The sequence below is a fragment of the Drosophila biarmipes genome, chromosome 3R (genome assembly GCF_025231255.1).
Source record: "Drosophila biarmipes strain raj3 chromosome 3R, RU_DBia_V1.1, whole genome shotgun sequence".
NCBI lineage: Eukaryota > Metazoa > Arthropoda > Insecta > Diptera > Drosophilidae > Drosophila > Drosophila biarmipes.
Genome location: NC_066616.1, coordinates 11469132 through 11487820, shown reverse-complemented (window position 1 = coordinate 11487820; position 18689 = coordinate 11469132). Strand labels below are relative to the sequence as shown.

The window sequence follows — 18689 nt, the reverse complement described above, 5'->3', positions numbered from 1 at the left end:
GCTAACAAATCTACAAACAAATTGCCTAGTTAAGCGCGCACGCACCACCGAAGCCAAGGGCTAGGGCGAGAAGACAAGACACCTCCTAGCTGCCGGTAACGTATCTCTCCGACCCATAACCGGTTAAGGTGAGTAGACTACTGCAGCTCTGGTGTTAATGGCTTAGCATGTAGTAATTAATTGATTTCCCCCCACCAAAGGCGTTGCCACCTGATCGATCTGGCCACCCCACATGAAAGCGATATACATGCGCCGCTGATGCCCGTCTAGCCGGACTGCTCTCCTGGACTGCCGTTTTGCAACACCGCCACCGCACACGCACACCGCCCGTCTCGCTCGCACGCCCGCTCCGCCAACGGGACAGCCACTCGCTGCGGTCTACCCACCACCGGTCGTCTCGCTCGCACACGCGCTCGAAAGGCCCCGCATTGATTGGGAAAAAATAATCATCGCCGTAGTCTTCGTCGGGTCGCCGTTTATACTCGCAGTGCGCTGGTGCTGCTTTATTTCGAGACAAGGGACACACAACCGAGAGAGCCATATTTAAGCATCAAAGTTCTTGAGGCGCAACGCAGCTTTTGTGTTCGTTTTCGTTCGATTCTAAGCGAGCAGGAGAGATTTATTGAAAACCCAATTCTGTGCGGAGAACAAAAGAAATACGCGAGACACCAACACCACAGCGAGCAACCATCCAACCAAACACACACACACACACCACCCAGAAAATCAAATTTCAATCAGAAAATGGCGTTAAAAAGAATCAATAAGGTATGTGAAAAGAGAAAAAACCGAAAAGCTCTGCAAAACGGGTTAAAAACGGAACTTTGGGGCCCAAGAGCCGAGTTTAAGTGGGGAAAAATGTGAACAGACATGAATTTGCTCGGCAGAAAAATTTTATGCAAGAAATGTGAAACGTAGGTACTGCCGAAGCAGGGCAAGGCGGAGGCCGAGAAAGAAGCGTGCGAGGGGAGGAAAAAGCTGGCGTTACCTTAATTAATAAGTTTCCAATTAGAAGGAGATTAGAAATTTCAGGGTGGTGAAAAAGGGCCAAGGATGTGTGCGTGTGGTGGGCAAGGCAACGTGTGGTGCAGTCATCGTCGTTTCCGTTACTTCTGCGGGAGTGTGCGTGTGTGTCGGTGCGACGATGCGTGCGTGTGCCGTGCGTGAAAGTGCAATGCAAAAGTGCATTGTGTGTGCGAGAGTGTGCGTGCGAGTGCCGGGCACCTGGACGGATGCATTTGCATTAATGCAACTATACGGCGGAGTTTCCGCTCTGCGGGCGCTGTTACCCAATACACGCTGTACACGGCACTCGCACACACACACAGCCTCAACCCCACCGCTACACACGCGCGGCACACACACACTTGCGAGCGCACACACTGCCAGCGCCGCAGAAAGATCCAGCAAAAAATAAAACAGAGCAAAAGCAAGAAGCGTATAAAATTAACCTAACCCTACTTTTTGCGCTGATAATTCAGAAATAGTGTTGCCCCAAGTATATGTACGAATAGGTGCGTGTGTACATCTGTACATAGGTGGAGTGGCCCTAGTGTGCGTGCTTCGATAATTATTTTTAAAGTGCCTGCGCGTCGTTTGTCCTTGTCCAGTAATGCCTTCCCACCCCCCGTTTTGCCAGGGAATAACAACGTTTTCGGGGTCCGCGCATCGCCATGTCAAAACTTCTTGAAAAACATTAGTAATCTCCTGCAGTTGTGTGGAAATTTTACTTGGCGAATTGGGATCTTTTTTTTAAGTTTGCAGCCGGTTATCATAGTCATACCCCCACCAACACACGCGCAAATACAAAGTCTCGCCATCACTTGGCTCGCCATTGCATGCCGTCTCGCTCTGGCCCTGGCACCTTCCCTTTGCTGGCGACAGCTGAGGCCGCTCTCTGTCCCGCTCTCGCAATGGGGCAGAGCCAAAGAGAGCGCAAGTGTGTGCGTGCTGGGTTCAGTGTTGCAAAACACCCGACCACCGAAAGGGGCCCCCAAATAATTAGTTATAAATTATAATTAAGCATAATTTAAATACGAAATGAGCGGTGAATGCGGAATTTGTATATTAACGCGGTGAGCGTGAGAATAGCGTAGAGTGCGCGCGTATGTGTGTGGGGGGGGTCTGCTGACTGTCTCGACGTCGCTGCGCTGCCGGCGTCGGCGTCATGGCCATTGAGTTTTCCTCGTTTTTCGTAGTTTTTCCTGTGCCATAAACTTTTAATTCCTGGCTAAACGAAAACGAAATGGCTAGCCGGAAACAAAAGCATATTTTCCAGTGGAAATTTGAAAAAACACGCACGCCCCCTTTTTGGGGCAAATTCTTGAAGGTTTTTTTCTAGTTGGCCTGGCCTCATTTGCCAAAAAAGAGAGTTAAAGTGCGAGAGAGAATAGGCGGCTTAAATGCGGATCAAGCTCTCTTGGGGCACACTGCAAAAAATCTAGTTTTAAACTGAAGATTTTTATCAACTTAAACGTCAATATAATTATGAGTCTTAGTGGACTTTATTTTTCTAGTATTGGTAGTATAAAATATAATTAAAATGGCGCAAAAATATTAATGTGGGGAAACCATGTAAAATTGTTAAATATTAACCGTGAATCAAAACAGGAATCGGAAGTTTAGTACTTATATGTTTTTAATTATTTAGGTAATTAATTATTTTGAGTTTCTTCCTATTCGAATTAAAACCGAAGTTCGGGTCTATAGTTAATCACCATATCGATATTTTTTTCTGTGTAGACCTGTGCGTGATTGTTGTTGTTTTTACCTTTTATGAGTCATAAGTTGTCTGTGACTCCAACCGAAAAAAAGAAATGTAACATTTCTTGTAATTTATTTTTGCTCAACAGGTATAATTCTCGAAATGAGCGAGGGAGACGGGGCGAGCAGAAACACGGCGTTTTTCTTTTGGCGACGGCTATTTTTGTTGTGTTCCACTCAAATTTTGGGGTGCCGTTACAAACACACGCACAGTCGCAGGTCTAGCCCCTGAGCCGCGCTCTTCTTTCGCAGCTCATCTTCATTATTCTTTTTTACGTATATATTCTTCTTTTTTTTGCCGGTTTACCTTACACCTTGTTCTCTCCTCTTTTTGTGCCAGTGTGTGTGCTGTGGGGCAGCTGTGATAACTGAGGAAGGGGCAGGAGAGTGTGAGAGAGAGGGGGGAGCCGCTCAGCTGTGTGCGTGCGAGAGCAACGGGGACGGAGCGACTGGGCAGGGGGTGGGGCAGAGGGAGACAGCGCCATTTGTGGTCCGGGCCAACGAACTTGATTTTTCACGTCCCTCCCTCTCGCTCGCTCTCGCTTCGAGCGCAACTCTGGCACAAAAGTGTTTATTTCGTATCCCCATATTTCTGTTTTTAAATTCTGCATTTAAAATTTACATCATTTGCATGCCAGCCACACAAAATGAACGCACACACCCTCGGGAGCACGGGGGATATCGGTGCGTTATAGACCAAAACAAAGGAACAAACGACAGCCGGAAAACCCAAGCAGAAGCCGTGAAATTTACGTTCTGAAATCGTATTTTCCACTCTCGGGGGTTCCAGATAATAAAATAGCTATGTTTGGGGTTTAGATCAGAATGGTAGATATTCTAGATCAATTTCAAGACAGGTTGATAATCATAACTTATATCATAACTTATTACATGTTTTTAAACTCCGAAGTAAGGTAGCAGAGCTTTTATAGGAAAATCTTATATTCCCAGTATTCCCAACACTAATAGATCTCTTTTGCTTCACAGGAACTGCAAGATCTGGGCAGAGATCCACCTGCACAATGTTCAGCCGGTCCAGTTGGAGACGATTGTAAGTATGGCTAATGTTATTCACCATTTCGAAGCTTTGCCGTGAGTCAGCAGTTTGCTATGGAGCTGTGAGCTAAGTTTCGATTTCACCACATCTTGTGGGAGCTAAGAAAGCGCAAAAAATATGGGAAATATTTTTGAGTTGCCAAAAGTCAGTAGGGGGCTCATCAAACGAAAGATATATAATGAAACCCATGCAAAACACAGAAATGAGATACATTTTGAATGGTACTTCTGGTATTTCTGTGGTTAGGAATAAAAAAGCAAACACCACATGATTCTTTTCTATGGAAATTCTCATTTAAGATTTAAAAACAACTTTATTCTTTTGCTCTGCAGAGAGAATAATAATAAATACCACCAACCTTGATTTTGAGATGCCTAAAACCACTCAATTTATAAATAATAGGTCACTAAAAATAATAATCATAATAATAATTATTAAAAGAAAGGTTAAGAAACGTAAATATTATCGATCGACTGTCACCACGTCATGGGTTTCGGTCGTGACTAGGCACTTACTCAGCTTTTCGCTTGGCCTATGCTGATTTGGTATCGCTTCCACCGGGCTTGGACTCGGTTCTTTATGTTGTGATAGCGACGGCCTCCAAGCAGCTGATCGCCATGACTCGGTTCTTGTTTCAGAGCTGGTTCTTTTTCGCTGTCTTGAACTCGATTCGAAAACTAACGCTGCCGACTTGCAATTAGTCAACAAATGCACACAGGTTTTGGATCGGATTCAGTAACGCTATAGCACGTAGAGCGCTGCTGAACACCGACCACCGTTGCTGAAAAGCCTTCAAAAAGAAAAAGAGCTGTCGGCCAAATGGGGGTCACTCTCCAATGACGTCACTTAAAAGTGAAATCGTGTAATTACATGGCCTTGCAGAAGTCGATTTTTGCCAAAATGTAATGTGTTGTTGAAACCGAAATCTCAGAAGAAAGAGGTTGGGAAATCATGGAGGTTTAGGAGCTATATTATAAAGACAACTGATGTTGTTGAGGCTAACAAAGTATATAGGATATGATTCGAATTCCTAAATATGAATTTCCAGGAAAGGTGTTGAACAGCCTTCCGGATTGCGTTTTCGCTTTCATGTAGATGAAAATGTTCTTGAGAAATGCCGAAGTGTTAACAACCTAGATTCGCTATTTGACAGCATTTTCCATGACAGTTTTCTTTGGGGTTCGTTTCCCTGTTGCTCTGCTCGCGAGGAAATTGAACTCGCTCAAGTTGCCCGTGAGGCAGTGAATAATGCTAATTGTCATCGTTTGTTGATAATTGCGGCCAGTCAAGCGATTTCACTCGATTTCTATTATCAGTATTTAATCGTCTTCATTATAGGCATTATGTATATAGACGTACACAAGTTGTATGTACATTGAGCTACAAATTCATTCGATTTGTTTCCGCAGTTGATATCATTGGCTTGCATTATCGCTCGGCAGTTTTGAGCCCTTGTCCAAAGTTTCGAGCAACTGAAGTAGAAGACTGGCGTTGCAGCGAAGGGCGGGGCCTATTTGGCTCTTGTGGGTGTTGCTTGGGTGTTAAATTTTCCCTCGAGTGCAATAACAACAGGCCAGCACTTTTCGCTCAGTGTTGGGCTGTGCTTCTGTTCGTGGGAGTGGAGTTAATCCATTGAAATCGTAGTACGGCAGAGGAAACCCTATGATTTAATCATGTATTTAGAATGGAATTGATTGAATGCTTTTGAGCTAAGCTACCATAGAAGCATTGCCTTTCAATTGGTTTAAAATTTGTGGGTGCCTCAAGTCTAGTTTAGTACAATTGAAAATGAGTAACTAGATTAGAAAGCTTAGCAAGTGTCGTGACTAATCACTTATTAACATTCCATTTAATTAAATCATGAACAACAACACTAGCTGTGTATATTAAAATAAGCCTTATATATTTGCTTTCCTTTTATATATATGTATTTATTAATACTTTTGTTGACTCCCACTTGGGTGGTGTCTATCTCCTAGCAATGCCCCCAATTTATTGATTATTGTTTAAGTGGCAATATCATCGTGGCTGTGGCTATGAGATTACTTCAGTCTGAGCTATGGCAAATACAATGCCGGCGCAGTCCCCGCACTCGAACTCCACACTGCAAATGGACAAATGAACATTTCGTGTAATTATGGTCAAGGCAGCAGCTGCCTACCGAGGGCCCAGTTCCCAGTTCTTCTCGGTATTCAAGCGAACAGAGAGGGTTTCCCCGACCGCACTCGCTTGGCCCCCCAGGATGACATTGACGATACAGCCGTGGCTCTGTTTTGGCCATGGTTCTGAGCCAACTGCCACACGTTCCGTGCTCTCTCTTCATACAGTTGGCTCGCAGAGTACAAGGGTACTTATGTGACCAGTTTTTAGATGGTAAAAGGGTGTATAGAACTCGAGGAAATGTATGACTCTAAGGAAATATAATTAAAAGTTTACGTATTCCTCGTTTTTGCATTGTTCCGCTAAAGTAATAGATACAGTAGTATATAGTGATTGAAGTTGTAGATATATGTAGATATGTAGGTCTTACCCATAATTGTATCAATATTATTCTGGTGTTATCTTTATTATTTATGAAAACGTTGAACCCAGGGGAACTTGGCCTTATGGGGTCCTGCAAAAATTCTAAAAATTAGTAATAAGAATTCTAGTTAGTATTATCCTTAATAATAATAATATTACTCTTAGTTATTTTTCAAAATATTGGATATGAGAGAAGTTATCTTTAAAAGCTATATAACTGTGATTTTCTTTAAAAAATCGCGTTGACTACAGGGTATCTTCCTGTAGATACTCGCCATATAAGCTTCTTTGTTTTTGTTTCGAGGGAGAGAGTCGTTCGGTGCTTTTTCTGCCTCTGACGTCGCTGCCAATTGTCGGTGCCAAGGCTCTTTGGCTGGCATTGTTTGTGTTTGTTCTTTTGTGGAGGAATCGCCAAAGAGCGTGGCCATGGGAAAGGAAGTGCTGGGCGCAATGGGGTGGTGGGAGGTACTGAGAGTGGCGCATTTAGTTAGACGAGAGCGAGTTTGCTGCATTGGATGCACATACAGTAGGCCCTGGCTCTGAGGAATTTCGCTTATATATATTGCCTGTTTATTTTCTAGAAAAAGAAGAGCTACCATTCTGCTTCAGTATTTTGTATCTTAATAGGTTGCATTTGCTTACTTAAATATAACCTTTAGCTCTTAGTATTTACTGTGCTGCTTTTCTAAAGTCAAGGTGGTCTAATGTACACAATTATTCGGCTCCAGGGCATATATAGGACTCGATGCAAATTAAAGCAAACAAACAACGTTTTACTGCAGATACATTTTTTGTTTGCTCTCCAGCTTTCTATCTCATTACCTTAAATGCGTTCTTAACAAGTGTTTGATTAATGTATTTTCTCTTCCTTACAGTATTTCACTGGCAAGCTACAATAATGGGCCCGGTAAGAGGAATTTGAGATCAGCTGGACGAGATCAAGATGGAGCTATTCATTGATCAGCTCAATTTTGAGCCGAAACTATTATTTCCATTGATTTATTTGCCCTTGGTTTAAGGATTAGAGTTCAGTGTCAGTGTCGGCTGAAATAATAGATGACATAAAATAGTTTGAAGAGTTTATAAATAAATTCAGACGTAGTAACGAACCAATACTTTTAATATTTAGCTGTGTAAAACAGAGTAAATAAACTACGCCACGATAATTCAAAATGATTAGGCTGAATAGATAAGAACATACAGCTCAAATGTAATCTTGTAATAAACTTGAACTATATTATAGATCGTAATTGACTTTTGTTTACAGAATAATCAGTTTAAACACTCATTCATTGTAAAATCAAATGAATGATAACAAGTTCCCCTCGTTTAAATGCTATACTGTTAGCTGAACTCAATCCGCAATCATCCGAAGCAAAAACCAAGAGGAAATAAATTAGTTTTCAAATACCATCTAACTAATTGACATCTCCCTTTTCTTACAGCCGGACAGCCCCTATCAAGGAGGTGTATTCTTCTTAACTATACATTTTCCAACAGACTATCCCTTTAAACCACCCAAAGTGGCTTTTACAACGCGCATATACCATCCAAACATCAACAGCAATGGATCGATTTGTCTCGATATATTAAGATCTCAGTGGTCGCCAGCATTAACTATTTCAAAAGGTGAGTTCGGCTAAAGCTGTCTCGTTATTTATGTAAAACTAATGATTTATCTCTTCTTCTTGCAGTCTTATTATCAATTTGCTCTCTACTCTGTGATCCCAATCCAGACGATCCCCTTGTTCCAGAGATTGCCAGAATATATAAAACCGATCGGGAAAAATACAATGAGCTGGCACGAGAGTGGACTAGAAAGTATGCTATGTGATGCGTTCCAGATTGCAGCAGTCCAACAGAATCAGCAAATTCAACAACAACAGCAGCAGTAAAGGCAGATGCAAACGCAGATGCATCGGCAACAGCAACAGCAGAAGCAGAAGCAACAACAACAGTAAAAGCAACAGCAGCAACAGCAACAAAGATAACATCAACAGTTTACAATAGTCAGAATCAGATGAAGATGAGGAGCTGCAGCCGCGGCATTGTTAATGGCAATGGCCGCCGTGCGGTTGACCACAACAATAACCACAATATCAGCAGGATGGCCGCAGTCCACAGCAGCAGCAGCAACCACAACACCAACAATCGCCACAGTTACAGCAGCAACATCAGCAAGAGCAACAGCCACTGCAGCAGCAGCAGCAACTGCCGCATCAGCAACATCAACAACCGCCTCCGCAGCGGCATTAGCATTAGGAACAGCAACTTGGGCGGCAAACGCCAGCGGAACGGAGGCCTTGCAGCAGCAGCAGCAGCATCAGGAACTGGAGCAACAACTGGCAGATTGGTGGCGGACTGGGAATAATGTGTTTTGACCGAACAGAAACAGAACAGCATAAACGGAAATAATTTAATAATAATTACTGAAAAAATTATGTAAGCATTAAACATTAAAAGCTAGACAGCTACCAACAACAGCATCAACATAATAAGTTTAAATACAAAGAAAAACAAAACTACAAATAAAAATCAGCTGGAAAAATTATTATTATTATTATATTATATTTAAAGAACCGGAAAAATAAAAATTGCAAAAATTCAATTTAACGTCAAGCGCCAATGCGAAGAAAGATGGCGAACGTCGTTCGCTTTCTTTAACTTCAAATGTGTGTAATCGATGAGGTTTGAATACATTTTTTTACTTTCTTTTCCTTTAAATTCTAAACTTATTTTTCTTGGTTTTTGAACATTTGTAAAGCTGTCTGAATGTAATTTTTAAATTAGGTAATTCCTAAAGAAATTATTTTTTAAACATGCGATTTGGTTGACATGCCTTTTGTAAATTGTTTGTGTTAATTTGCTTATGCATTTTTAGTTTGCTAAATTTGAAATTACTAAATAGATGCTGCATTTGTTTCACATTTATAATTTGCTTTTGTTTTTAATGTTCACAAAACTTATACACTACCCTTTCCTTTTGTTGTTCTAAACTGAAAGTCGGCGGCTATTCAGCTTTTTTTGAATACTTATCATGTTGTTAAGATGGGGATGGGTTTCTTGATAACTTTTATTAGGCCATCTGCTGGCAGTAAGGCTAATTTTGATTTATGTTCTCGGTGTGCAACAACTTTTTAATTGGACAACATCGTGTGGACTTTGAAATGGGTTTGCTGTGAGCTTTCGTTGTGAGTACAGGCCACGACAACGCCAAGTGACTGCTTTCTTAGGTCAATAATTACACTTTTTAATGGGTTTCGCCGGGTTGAAGGCATTTAACGATGCTAAGAGCCACGGAAATTTTCAAACTCGGTCAATGCGAAGGGCATTTGCTGGGGCTAGCGGAAAAGTATAAATATTCAGAGAGTGTTGACAGAGGTAAAAGCAATCAACTATTCCCAGAAGCCTTGGAAAAAACAAAAATATTCAAAGAGTGTTGGCGAATAATATGGCATAGCTTGGTGTAAAGGTGAAGGAAATATTCCGTAAACTTTTGGAATAAAATTAGACCTATGCGAGTTAAGTACAAACAAAAACTGGAACTGAAGACTATAGAATTCTGTCCTGTGGTTCTCCAAACGTTAAACCTCACAGGAGATCTTGAGATACCTCTCCGAAGAGCAATGACAACCGAATCTTAAATATTCAGGAAGCGCCTCGGAGTTCCAGTGCAAGATCTCCGATGGCGGCAACGGCCACAGCATGCTTAATTAGCATTTAATCAATTCAAATACCAAGTAAAAAAGAGTCGGGCTCGCGCCGCCAGAGCTTCGCGGAGCTTTCGCGGTCTCTTGAGGCCCGTCTCTCTTCTCTTCGCAGCGCGTCCGATCTCTTTCTTCCAAGGCGAACAGCACACTCGAGGTCTGCGAAAATATTCAGTTGATATTTTTGCCGCGTTGCGAGAGGTGTTCGCGAGAACTTTTCAGCTCGAAGTGAAATTTGAATTCCCATTCCGTGTGTGGCCAAGTTAGACCGAAGTAAATCAAAATCAATTGAAGGTTATCTGGACCCTTGGCAGGGCCAATTAACGACTGCAGTGGCTGGCACACGTGCTGCGAAAGCTGTCTTTGGGGGATTGACCTGGAAAACTTTTAGAAATTTTGGTTATGCAAACGTTTTCGTGAGAGCAATGTGTGTGCCACAAAGAAATGAACTCAAACTGCAGTCGTGGAAACAAACGCCTCTTGCTCAGCACACAGAAAACAATTTCATGAGCGAACTGGAATAAAATAATGTGTGACATAAGTGAAAGATTTCATTTTTAATCAGTAGAAATAATCTTGGTTTCCCGATTTTAAAAAGTAATATGAGCTCAAAAACATCAAAACAGTTTAAATATGTTTCTTTTAATTTCAAATGTCATTCCTAAAAAATACCTTTAACAGTTTTATATCCCCCCATCTTTATCTTAATTTCTCTTAATATGAAGACTACCCCTACCAAGCTGGACTTGCTGCCATAGAAATAGGCCTTTTATGAAAGGTTTCTTCCATCTATAATCAGTTAAGCTTTGAAGAAAGTCCGAGCGATAAAGAGTGAAAAAAGAGCGGCTACAGAAAGAGAAGCTCGCCGTCTTTGTTGTCTCCACTCCAACATGGCACCGCGCTCCCCACTTGGCACCATTCAGTTGTCTTTTGTTTGGAAGCTCGACTCAGTTTTCGCACTCTTCTGCGAAATGGGGAGGGGGTGGATACTAACATGCCGGTCTCCAACTGGCGATCACAGCCTAAGCACTTACCCGGACACACGATCTCTAACCGAGCTGAATTTCTGTAAATTCCACCAGGCTTCCCATTCGCCATGAGTCCCCGACCCCGAGAGATCCTTGAGGAAACAGACCTATCGGTGGGTTCGTCCACATGCTATCTGCGGAAATCGGGAACGGATTCTGCGGACAACTGCTGGGTGAGTGGAAGAATTCTCCCGTTCGAAGAAAATACTCAGGAGGGGTTGGTATTATTAAGGTATTACAATGCCAGGGAGGGCATTAGGTTTTTAGGCTAAGGTTAGACTAAATTACATCAGTTGATATTCTAGTTTCAGTGGCTCGAGTTCTGAACTAGCGAATTGTAGTAATCAATCTGGTATGAAAAATAGCATTTTGATATGTTCAAAAAAATGAACTCTATATTTTTGAAAGGATGATTATCATATAGCAACAGAATGGACCAAAATTAAAATGCAAAAATAACGAATTTATGACCAGTTTTGGTATTTTATTTCCTCAAAGTAGTCTCTATTTTCTATAAAGAAAAAATACCATATTCATATGTTTGAAAATAACAATTTGATATTTCTGAAAATATTTTTACGACATCATAAGAGACCAAATTTTAAATGCAAAAATAACCGATTTATGACCAGTTTTGGTATATTATTAGTGTGATATTAAAAAACTCCATAACTTAGTTAAAAATTTGATAAGAGAGCATCACTCTGGTATGAAAAATACCATATTGGTATGTTCTCAAATATGAACTTTATATTTTTGAAAGAATGATTATCATATAGCAACATAAGGGAACAATATTAAACCCAAAAATAACCGGTACTGGTATTTTATTTCCTCTAAGTAATCTCTACTTTGATTAATGCTAACTGTTTTTGAAATACATTAAAGTCCTCGAAAATATTTCTAAGATCCAGGGGAAATTTTTGAAGCGGACCCGGAAACCGCATGTCTTCAGATCCGCTCCTGTTCCCAAAGACTCCAAACGGCACGTGCATCGCGTCGCATTCAATCACAGCGTCAGACCCGAAAAGCTGAGCCAAGAGCTCGAGATAACCTTCCCCGAAAGTGGCAGAGTGCGCGATTTTCGCCACGGCCCAGGGCTAGGCCACCACATCTCCACGATCGGAGCCAAGGTCAGGTGGGCACTATGTATTTGTAACCGATTAGAGATTGCAACACGGCGATCCCTTGTTATGCATTGTGTTTACACACATGCCCACGGGCCTTGCGAAAGTCCCCACGCGGAATTCCTGAAGTTCGACGAAAGCCGAAACCTAAACCTGTTTGGGGCTCGATTTTCAGATACGTTTTCGGTTTTTGTTTATGTCTGCCGCCAGCGATAAAAACACATCAAGCGTCCGTCCGTATTGAGATCGGGTAAACATTTAATGCGGATTCGCTGGAAAAGCTCGAGCTCTCAAAATTGTGCAATGGTTGTTTACAAAAGGGTTCTCAATGCGCACCCAATCATCAGCTCGATGGGTTATATAACACGGGGGCTTGTCTTCTGCGAAAACACACATGGTACGCGCACAAAAGATCAGTGTAAAGAAAAGATCAGAAAGAAAAGAAATTATAAATTGGTTATATTTTATAAACTGAATTGGCAAATATTTTAAATAATACTGCTAAGATACAATAATTTTTCAACATTTATTTTTGGTTTAAAAATGCTGAAAAGTAGAGGTCTCCAAAAGGTGATTTTAATATTTTCCACAAGTTAAATCTAAAAGAAACTTTGATTTTTCTCGGTGTACCCGATAATCAACCTGACTTGACCAAAACTGGCCGCTTGCACAAGAAGCGAAAGCTCATCAGCCGCGATATTTCGCATAATTTCAGCATAACTGTCAGCTGAAAAATCTGAAGACCTCCCTCAGGTGGAAAGATTGCCCAGCTTTTTCGACTCGATAAAACCATATTGCAATCGTATCTGGGCTGCTGCGAAATTTTAGAAAGCTTTTCCGCGAGCTTTTTGGATCCACATCATTGGCCACATTGGATATCGTGGGGTTTTCAGTTGCCAGCTAGTTGGCAATCGCAACGGTTTGCTTGAACACCGCGCTCAGTTGAAGAACTCCTCAAGGAGTCGCGAAAACTTGGAAAACACTGTTTTGAAATGCCCATTTTGGTGTAAATTAAGTGTTGAAAGCTGCTATTTTATGCGAATATATAAGCAAGGAACAAAAACCACAAAAATAAACCTACAAGCGTTGATATCCAATAAAATTCCAACAATTTTTACCTGGTGAAAATCAAATTTATTAAAAATGGAAACTACAATTGTCACCACCACAACAACAACCGAGCTGAAATGCAGTATTCGCGGCAGTAAAAAGAAAGACGTAAGCTGGGTTCCAAACTCTGAAAATCTTTAGTGGGAATTGCAACTAAATAAACAATTGGCTAACCTACGTCAATGGTTAATAGGTGAATGCCACATCCTGTTTATAGTCGGCATTCCACTATATTTTCTATTTGCCCACAATTACCGTGTTTGTTTGCTAGAATCTGGAATATTTTCGTGGAGTGTTTGCTCGAAAATATCTAACAAGTTACAATGTCAAGTTGTCACGCTCGTGCGCATTTTTATACTTTTCTTAAAATATCAAACTTTAGGGTTCGAGTTTTAGAGTTCTTTGATTTTTTAAATATTGTATTGAAATGTGGAAAATTAAGGAGAAATCAAATTTATGCGGCTTGATTTAAATTGATATTTTTTGGTGTCACACACGCCTGACTGTTGAAGAAATATTAAATAATTGAGAAATGCAAAAATAAACACACATTCATTTCAATTTCAGTAAATAGTCAAAGCCAAAGTACTTATTAATATAACAACTTACAAGTAGTTAGTGATAGCTACGTTTTAACCATTTATTAACTCTTAAAAAATTCATGTTGTGCTAAACACATTCGAATAAATGAAGACTCTAAATGTTTAACCAATAAATTTGAATCAAAAAGAAAATAAAAGATATAAGAATGTGATTTAAAGTAAAATAAAGGCACTGATGAGAAATGAAATGCTTAATATCAGGATATTGATTTAAATCTTTTGTATTACATTTTTGTACTAAATACAAAAATATAATGTTCAACACACGTAAAAAATGGGGTGATTACATTTTTAAATATTTAAAACAAGGAGTAACTTATTGATATTAGTCAAATTTGCCTTAGATACTTTTTGTTATTAAACACTATAACTAAATATTTTTTATTGAATTTTTTCGTATTTAAAATCATCAAAATAACAACATGAAAGAAAAAATATATTAATTGCATATATGAATCCTTGGGTTCTATCCTCTTTTTTTTATTAGTTTGTTTGAAGGGATATTCTTAATATTTAAAATCCTATTCGATTTACATTTTAGGAAGTAACGAGAGTGTATTCTATTCCCTCGCATTCGTTTGCCGAGTCAAGTGCGAAAGCTATCCAAACACGGAATGCAAAAAATGCAAAACAATCCGTAAACACAGCGTCATCGCGTTGGATAAGATACTCGCCTTTGCACTTGCACTTGCCTCCCACACTTGTTGTTGCTGTTGTCGTGATTATGCATTAGATTTAGAAGCTGGATAAACAAATTACAGTCCAGCCCCCTGTGGCACCTGTTGTGGTGGTGCTGTTTGTTTATGGGGTTTTAGTGGTGTTGTTATTGTGGCTCGGTTGTTAGATGTTGTTTACACACGAAACCGAAACGAAACGAAACCCCGGCGAAAAACTGCAGCCACAAAATCTGCAAAAGCAGGAACCGCAGAAAAGATAATAATAAAGTCGGCAAACAAATCAATTTTCGACTGCAGTTGCTGTTGGCTTAAAATAGACAGCCAAAAAGCGAAGACCGCCAGTTGCCAACGTCTGTTTATAAGGCGGAAGAATCTTATGTCTGTTCTTGTCCTCAATTCAAATTAGTTTTGAGCTGCCGCTAATCGATAAGGTTTCTTTTCGGCCTTTTCTTTTTATACGTTTTAATTTTTGCTCAAATCTCTTTCAGACCGATGGCCAACTGGTTGCGGACACCACGGATGCCTCGCACCAATTTCCGTCCGACGAGGAGCCCAATGTCCTGGGGCACGGACCCAACTATGACGAGAAGTTGTCAAAATTCAAGTGGCTCTGCAATTTCGACGATGTGAGTTAACCCCGCTCGGACCTGGGGGTCAATTTGGCGCAATTGCGGCGCACTGAATGTTAATTGATCGCCAATTGTATTTGGCGAACTGACAAAAAGCCACAGCCAGGGACGAAGCCATTGCTTATTTTATAGCAAATTTAACAATAAATTTGTACATATTTTTATCGGTTTACATGGCTCCAACTCTGACTTTGGCCCGTTGTTATCGTCATATGATCGCTCGTTGTAAATGGCCAAAACGCCTAAATATGTGAAATCCGCCATGGCGGTCGAGTTGGCAGCAATTGCCAAATAACACAATTAGACAGCCAACAAGCCCAGCAAATGCCAACTGAATCAAGGTCGCGACCAGCAACAAATAAAAAGCTCTGCGGCTGCGGGCATTAAATATTTAAATAGCGCTGGTAAAAAGAAGCTACTGTTATTTTTTAATTTTGGAGGTGTCGTTACATGTCTGTGAAAATCCCCAAGGTGTCGAATTTCTGGGATTTTTCAAGCCGCTCTGGTAAAAAGCTCTCGAAGCAATTATCTCTCTTTTGAACAAGTTCCCAAGCAATTTTAAAGCAGACTTCAAGTGTGCTTAGGCAAATAATTATTATAGCTTACGATCCAAAGGCTTATTTCAATTTTTATTATATTTTATTATTTAAAATTGAAAGAGAGGCTTGTATTCCTGTAAACAAAATTATTAAAAATCATTTATGTGCCCAATTTACCCAAAAAAATCTAAAAACATTTGTATACAAGATACCTAAAAAGAGAATTCGAATTAATTTATCTGTTTCTAATTGAACAAAGTGAAAAGCTTTTTCGCTTTGAATTGGGCGGGATGCCAGCGCCAAAAGGTTTCCTCCATTTGTGGTATCGTTCCTATTTTTTCGGCATTCTTTGTTTCAGCTTCAATGCTGCGCATTCGATTTGCATGTCTTATCGGCTTGGAAAATTTCGTATTTATTTGGAATGTTTATTCAATGGTTTTTTCGCTTTTTTCCATGCAGGCCCCCAGTCACCTGAAGTTCAACCCTTACATCCGCCGCGGCTACCGCACATTCCTGTCCAACGCACAATGCCTGCAGAGCATTTTCTGGTGGACCAATGAGACGGTAAGAGTGCACTGAAATAAATTGTTATATATATGTTTCACCTAATTTGAAAATTTTCTTAAAACTTTAACCACATTTTTAAAGTTAACCAAGTTAAGTTGGCGAAATAAACTTTTATTCCATTCAGAGGTTGAATAAAATAAATCACCATTTAATTCTGATATCAAGAACAAGAAACTCTTAATGTACTTACATGGTTTTAAGATACTAATGTTCTCAATTCAAAAACTATGTTCAAAATTTCTCTCTGTGCAGTTAATGATCCTAGAACATAAATAACTTTTTAATTTTAATTTAAGAATTATAAAATTAATGTATTCCTTTTTTAGATCAATATCTGGAGCCATCTGGCCGGGTGCATCCTGTTCATCGGCCTGACGATCTTCGACCTGCAGTTCCTGCGGCTCCACGCCTCCCTGAGCGACCAGGTCCTGGTGGTCTGCCTGCTGGTGTGCTTCTGTCTCTGCATGCTGATGTCCGCCATCTACCACATATTCTCCTGCAAGTCGGAGGAGCACTACGAGATCTTCCTGTCGGTCGACTTCCTGGGCATCTCGCTCTCGCTGGTGGCCATCTACATCAGTGGAATGTACTACGCCTTCTGGTGCCACACCTTCCTGCGCACCCTGTACTCCACGATTGCCCTGGGCATGTTCGCCCTGGCCATCGCCGTGCAGATTCCCCGCCTGAACGTGTCCATGAACGGCAAGGTGGCCGTGCTGCTGCTGTGGTCCGCCTACGGGATCATTCCGCTGGGTCACTGGGCTGTGGCCATGGGCGGTCTGGAGAACGAGCTAGTCAGGGTAGGTACTATGCGAAGTGAATAGGCTACTAAGAAGTTACTATCCTTATGGGAAAATATTTGTTCATGACAAAACGCAGGCTTTGAAAAAAACTAATCTAATAGGGTGGGAAATTAAATCAAATTTTCATTTATATAACGTATTAAAATAGATTAAAAATATTTTAAAAAATTTACTCTATAAGGAAATTAGGCTTCTGGGGTAAAAACAAACCACATAGCCATATATAGTTATTCGTTTTTAATAAACTATAGTCTTTTTTATCTTCATCATAACTTTTTATGTAGAAAATAAATAAAAGAATAAGTAGTGCCCCTATATACATATCTTCATATTAAAAACATGAAAATATTGAAAAAAATCTTAAATTAAATTTAATCTATTACAAAAGAAAATAATGTTCAAATACACTTTATAACATTTAATATTGCCTAATTAAAGCATTTCTAATACTTAAAATAACTAGTAAAATGAGAGGTTAATGACTAACGCTATAAGAATCTCGATATATTCCTAGGAATCTCTTCAGACTTACAGAGTTTCATTCAACTCTTCTTATTTAATTCATGAATTATTCCATTTTGCAGCTGATGGTGCCCCGCATCGTGGTCATGTACCTGCTCTGCCTCGTCGCCTTCGTCTTCTACGCGGCCAAGATCCCGGAGCGCTGGTTCACCGGCAAGGTGGACTTCGTGGGCCACTCGCACAACTGGTGGCACCTGATCATCGTGGCGGCCTTCTACCACTGGCACAACACCGGACTGGTCTACGCCGAGTACCGCCTGAACAACGGCTGCAGTGCCCCCGTCCTCGCCTGAGGTTTGAGATCGTAAATCCGAGGTCCGAGGAGCGGAAGTGGCAGCGAAAACGGAAACGGAAACGGGACTCTAGTAGACTCTAGCTTAGTGTAAATAGCTTATGGGGCGCTCTTTATCCGCTAATAACTAATATTTAGTTGTAGTTGTTGACCGATATGATTAATTTATGTGTAACTTACCGCCTAGTTAGGGTTTCGTGTTAGTCAGTCCAGAGAGTTGGCGTCGCACGAGCGGATGGATGGTTTCTCTCCTTGTTTCCTAATTCAATTCATTTTAAATACATGTCTCTGAAATTGCATGTGTCTTGAGCTGAAGCTGTGTTAGTCTTGTTGACTCGATTTTTACAAATACTTTAATTGCAAATACAATATCAAAAGTACAAAACAAACAAGAAGGTGTTTTTATTGATTTTATGCAGACAATAAAGGAACAAAATGTTAAATTTAATCAGCAAAGCGGATAATACACCAAAGAATATATAAGAACTAAGTATTTATTTAATACTTAGTAATATATAGTCCCTACATACATTTACATTTTCTTGAATTTGGAATGTGTAAAGTATATACACTTGAAAATATATAGCTAAGGCTGTAATATGCCTGGGGTTATGAAAATATTTTCTAATTGTAGCAACTTTAATATACAAAAGTTCAGAATTCGTTTGACAATAGTATAGTTTTATGGATTCCTTTTTTCTGTCGGAGTGTGTACGTCTTAAACCTCTAACATTCTGACAAAT

The 18689-nt window shown here is 40.3% G+C and overlaps 2 protein-coding genes across 4 annotated transcripts; both read left to right on the top strand.

Annotated features, from left to right (window-relative positions):
* Positions 1-394: 394 nt before the first annotated feature.
* Positions 395-8951, top strand: LOC108031841 (ubiquitin-conjugating enzyme E2-17 kDa). The gene is made up of 5 exons (XM_017105591.3): positions 395-768; positions 3751-3814; positions 7219-7250; positions 7789-7972; positions 8038-8951. Exons 1-5 carry the CDS (start codon positions 745-747, stop codon positions 8175-8177), a joined length of 444 nt encoding a protein of 147 aa, XP_016961080.1. The 5' UTR covers positions 395-744; the 3' UTR covers positions 8178-8951.
* A 1269-nt stretch (positions 8952-10220) lies between these two features.
* Positions 10221-18341, top strand: LOC108032088 (progestin and adipoQ receptor family member 3). 3 transcript variants are annotated; one of them, XM_017105913.3, is made up of 6 exons: positions 10221-10323; positions 11133-11251; positions 15083-15220; positions 16222-16326; positions 16656-17129; positions 17717-18341. In XM_017105913.3, exons 2-6 carry the CDS (start codon positions 11147-11149, stop codon positions 17945-17947), a joined length of 1053 nt encoding a protein of 350 aa, XP_016961402.1. In that variant the 5' UTR covers positions 10221-10323; positions 11133-11146; the 3' UTR covers positions 17948-18341. The 3 variants fall into 3 exon arrangements, with proteins under 3 accessions (XP_016961402.1, XP_050744852.1, XP_016961403.1); XM_050888895.1 differs by lacking the exon at positions 10221-10323 and adding an exon at positions 10398-10647; XM_017105914.3 differs by lacking the exons at positions 10221-10323; positions 11133-11251 and adding an exon at positions 13090-13423.
* The last annotated feature ends 348 nt before the right edge of the window (positions 18342-18689 follow it).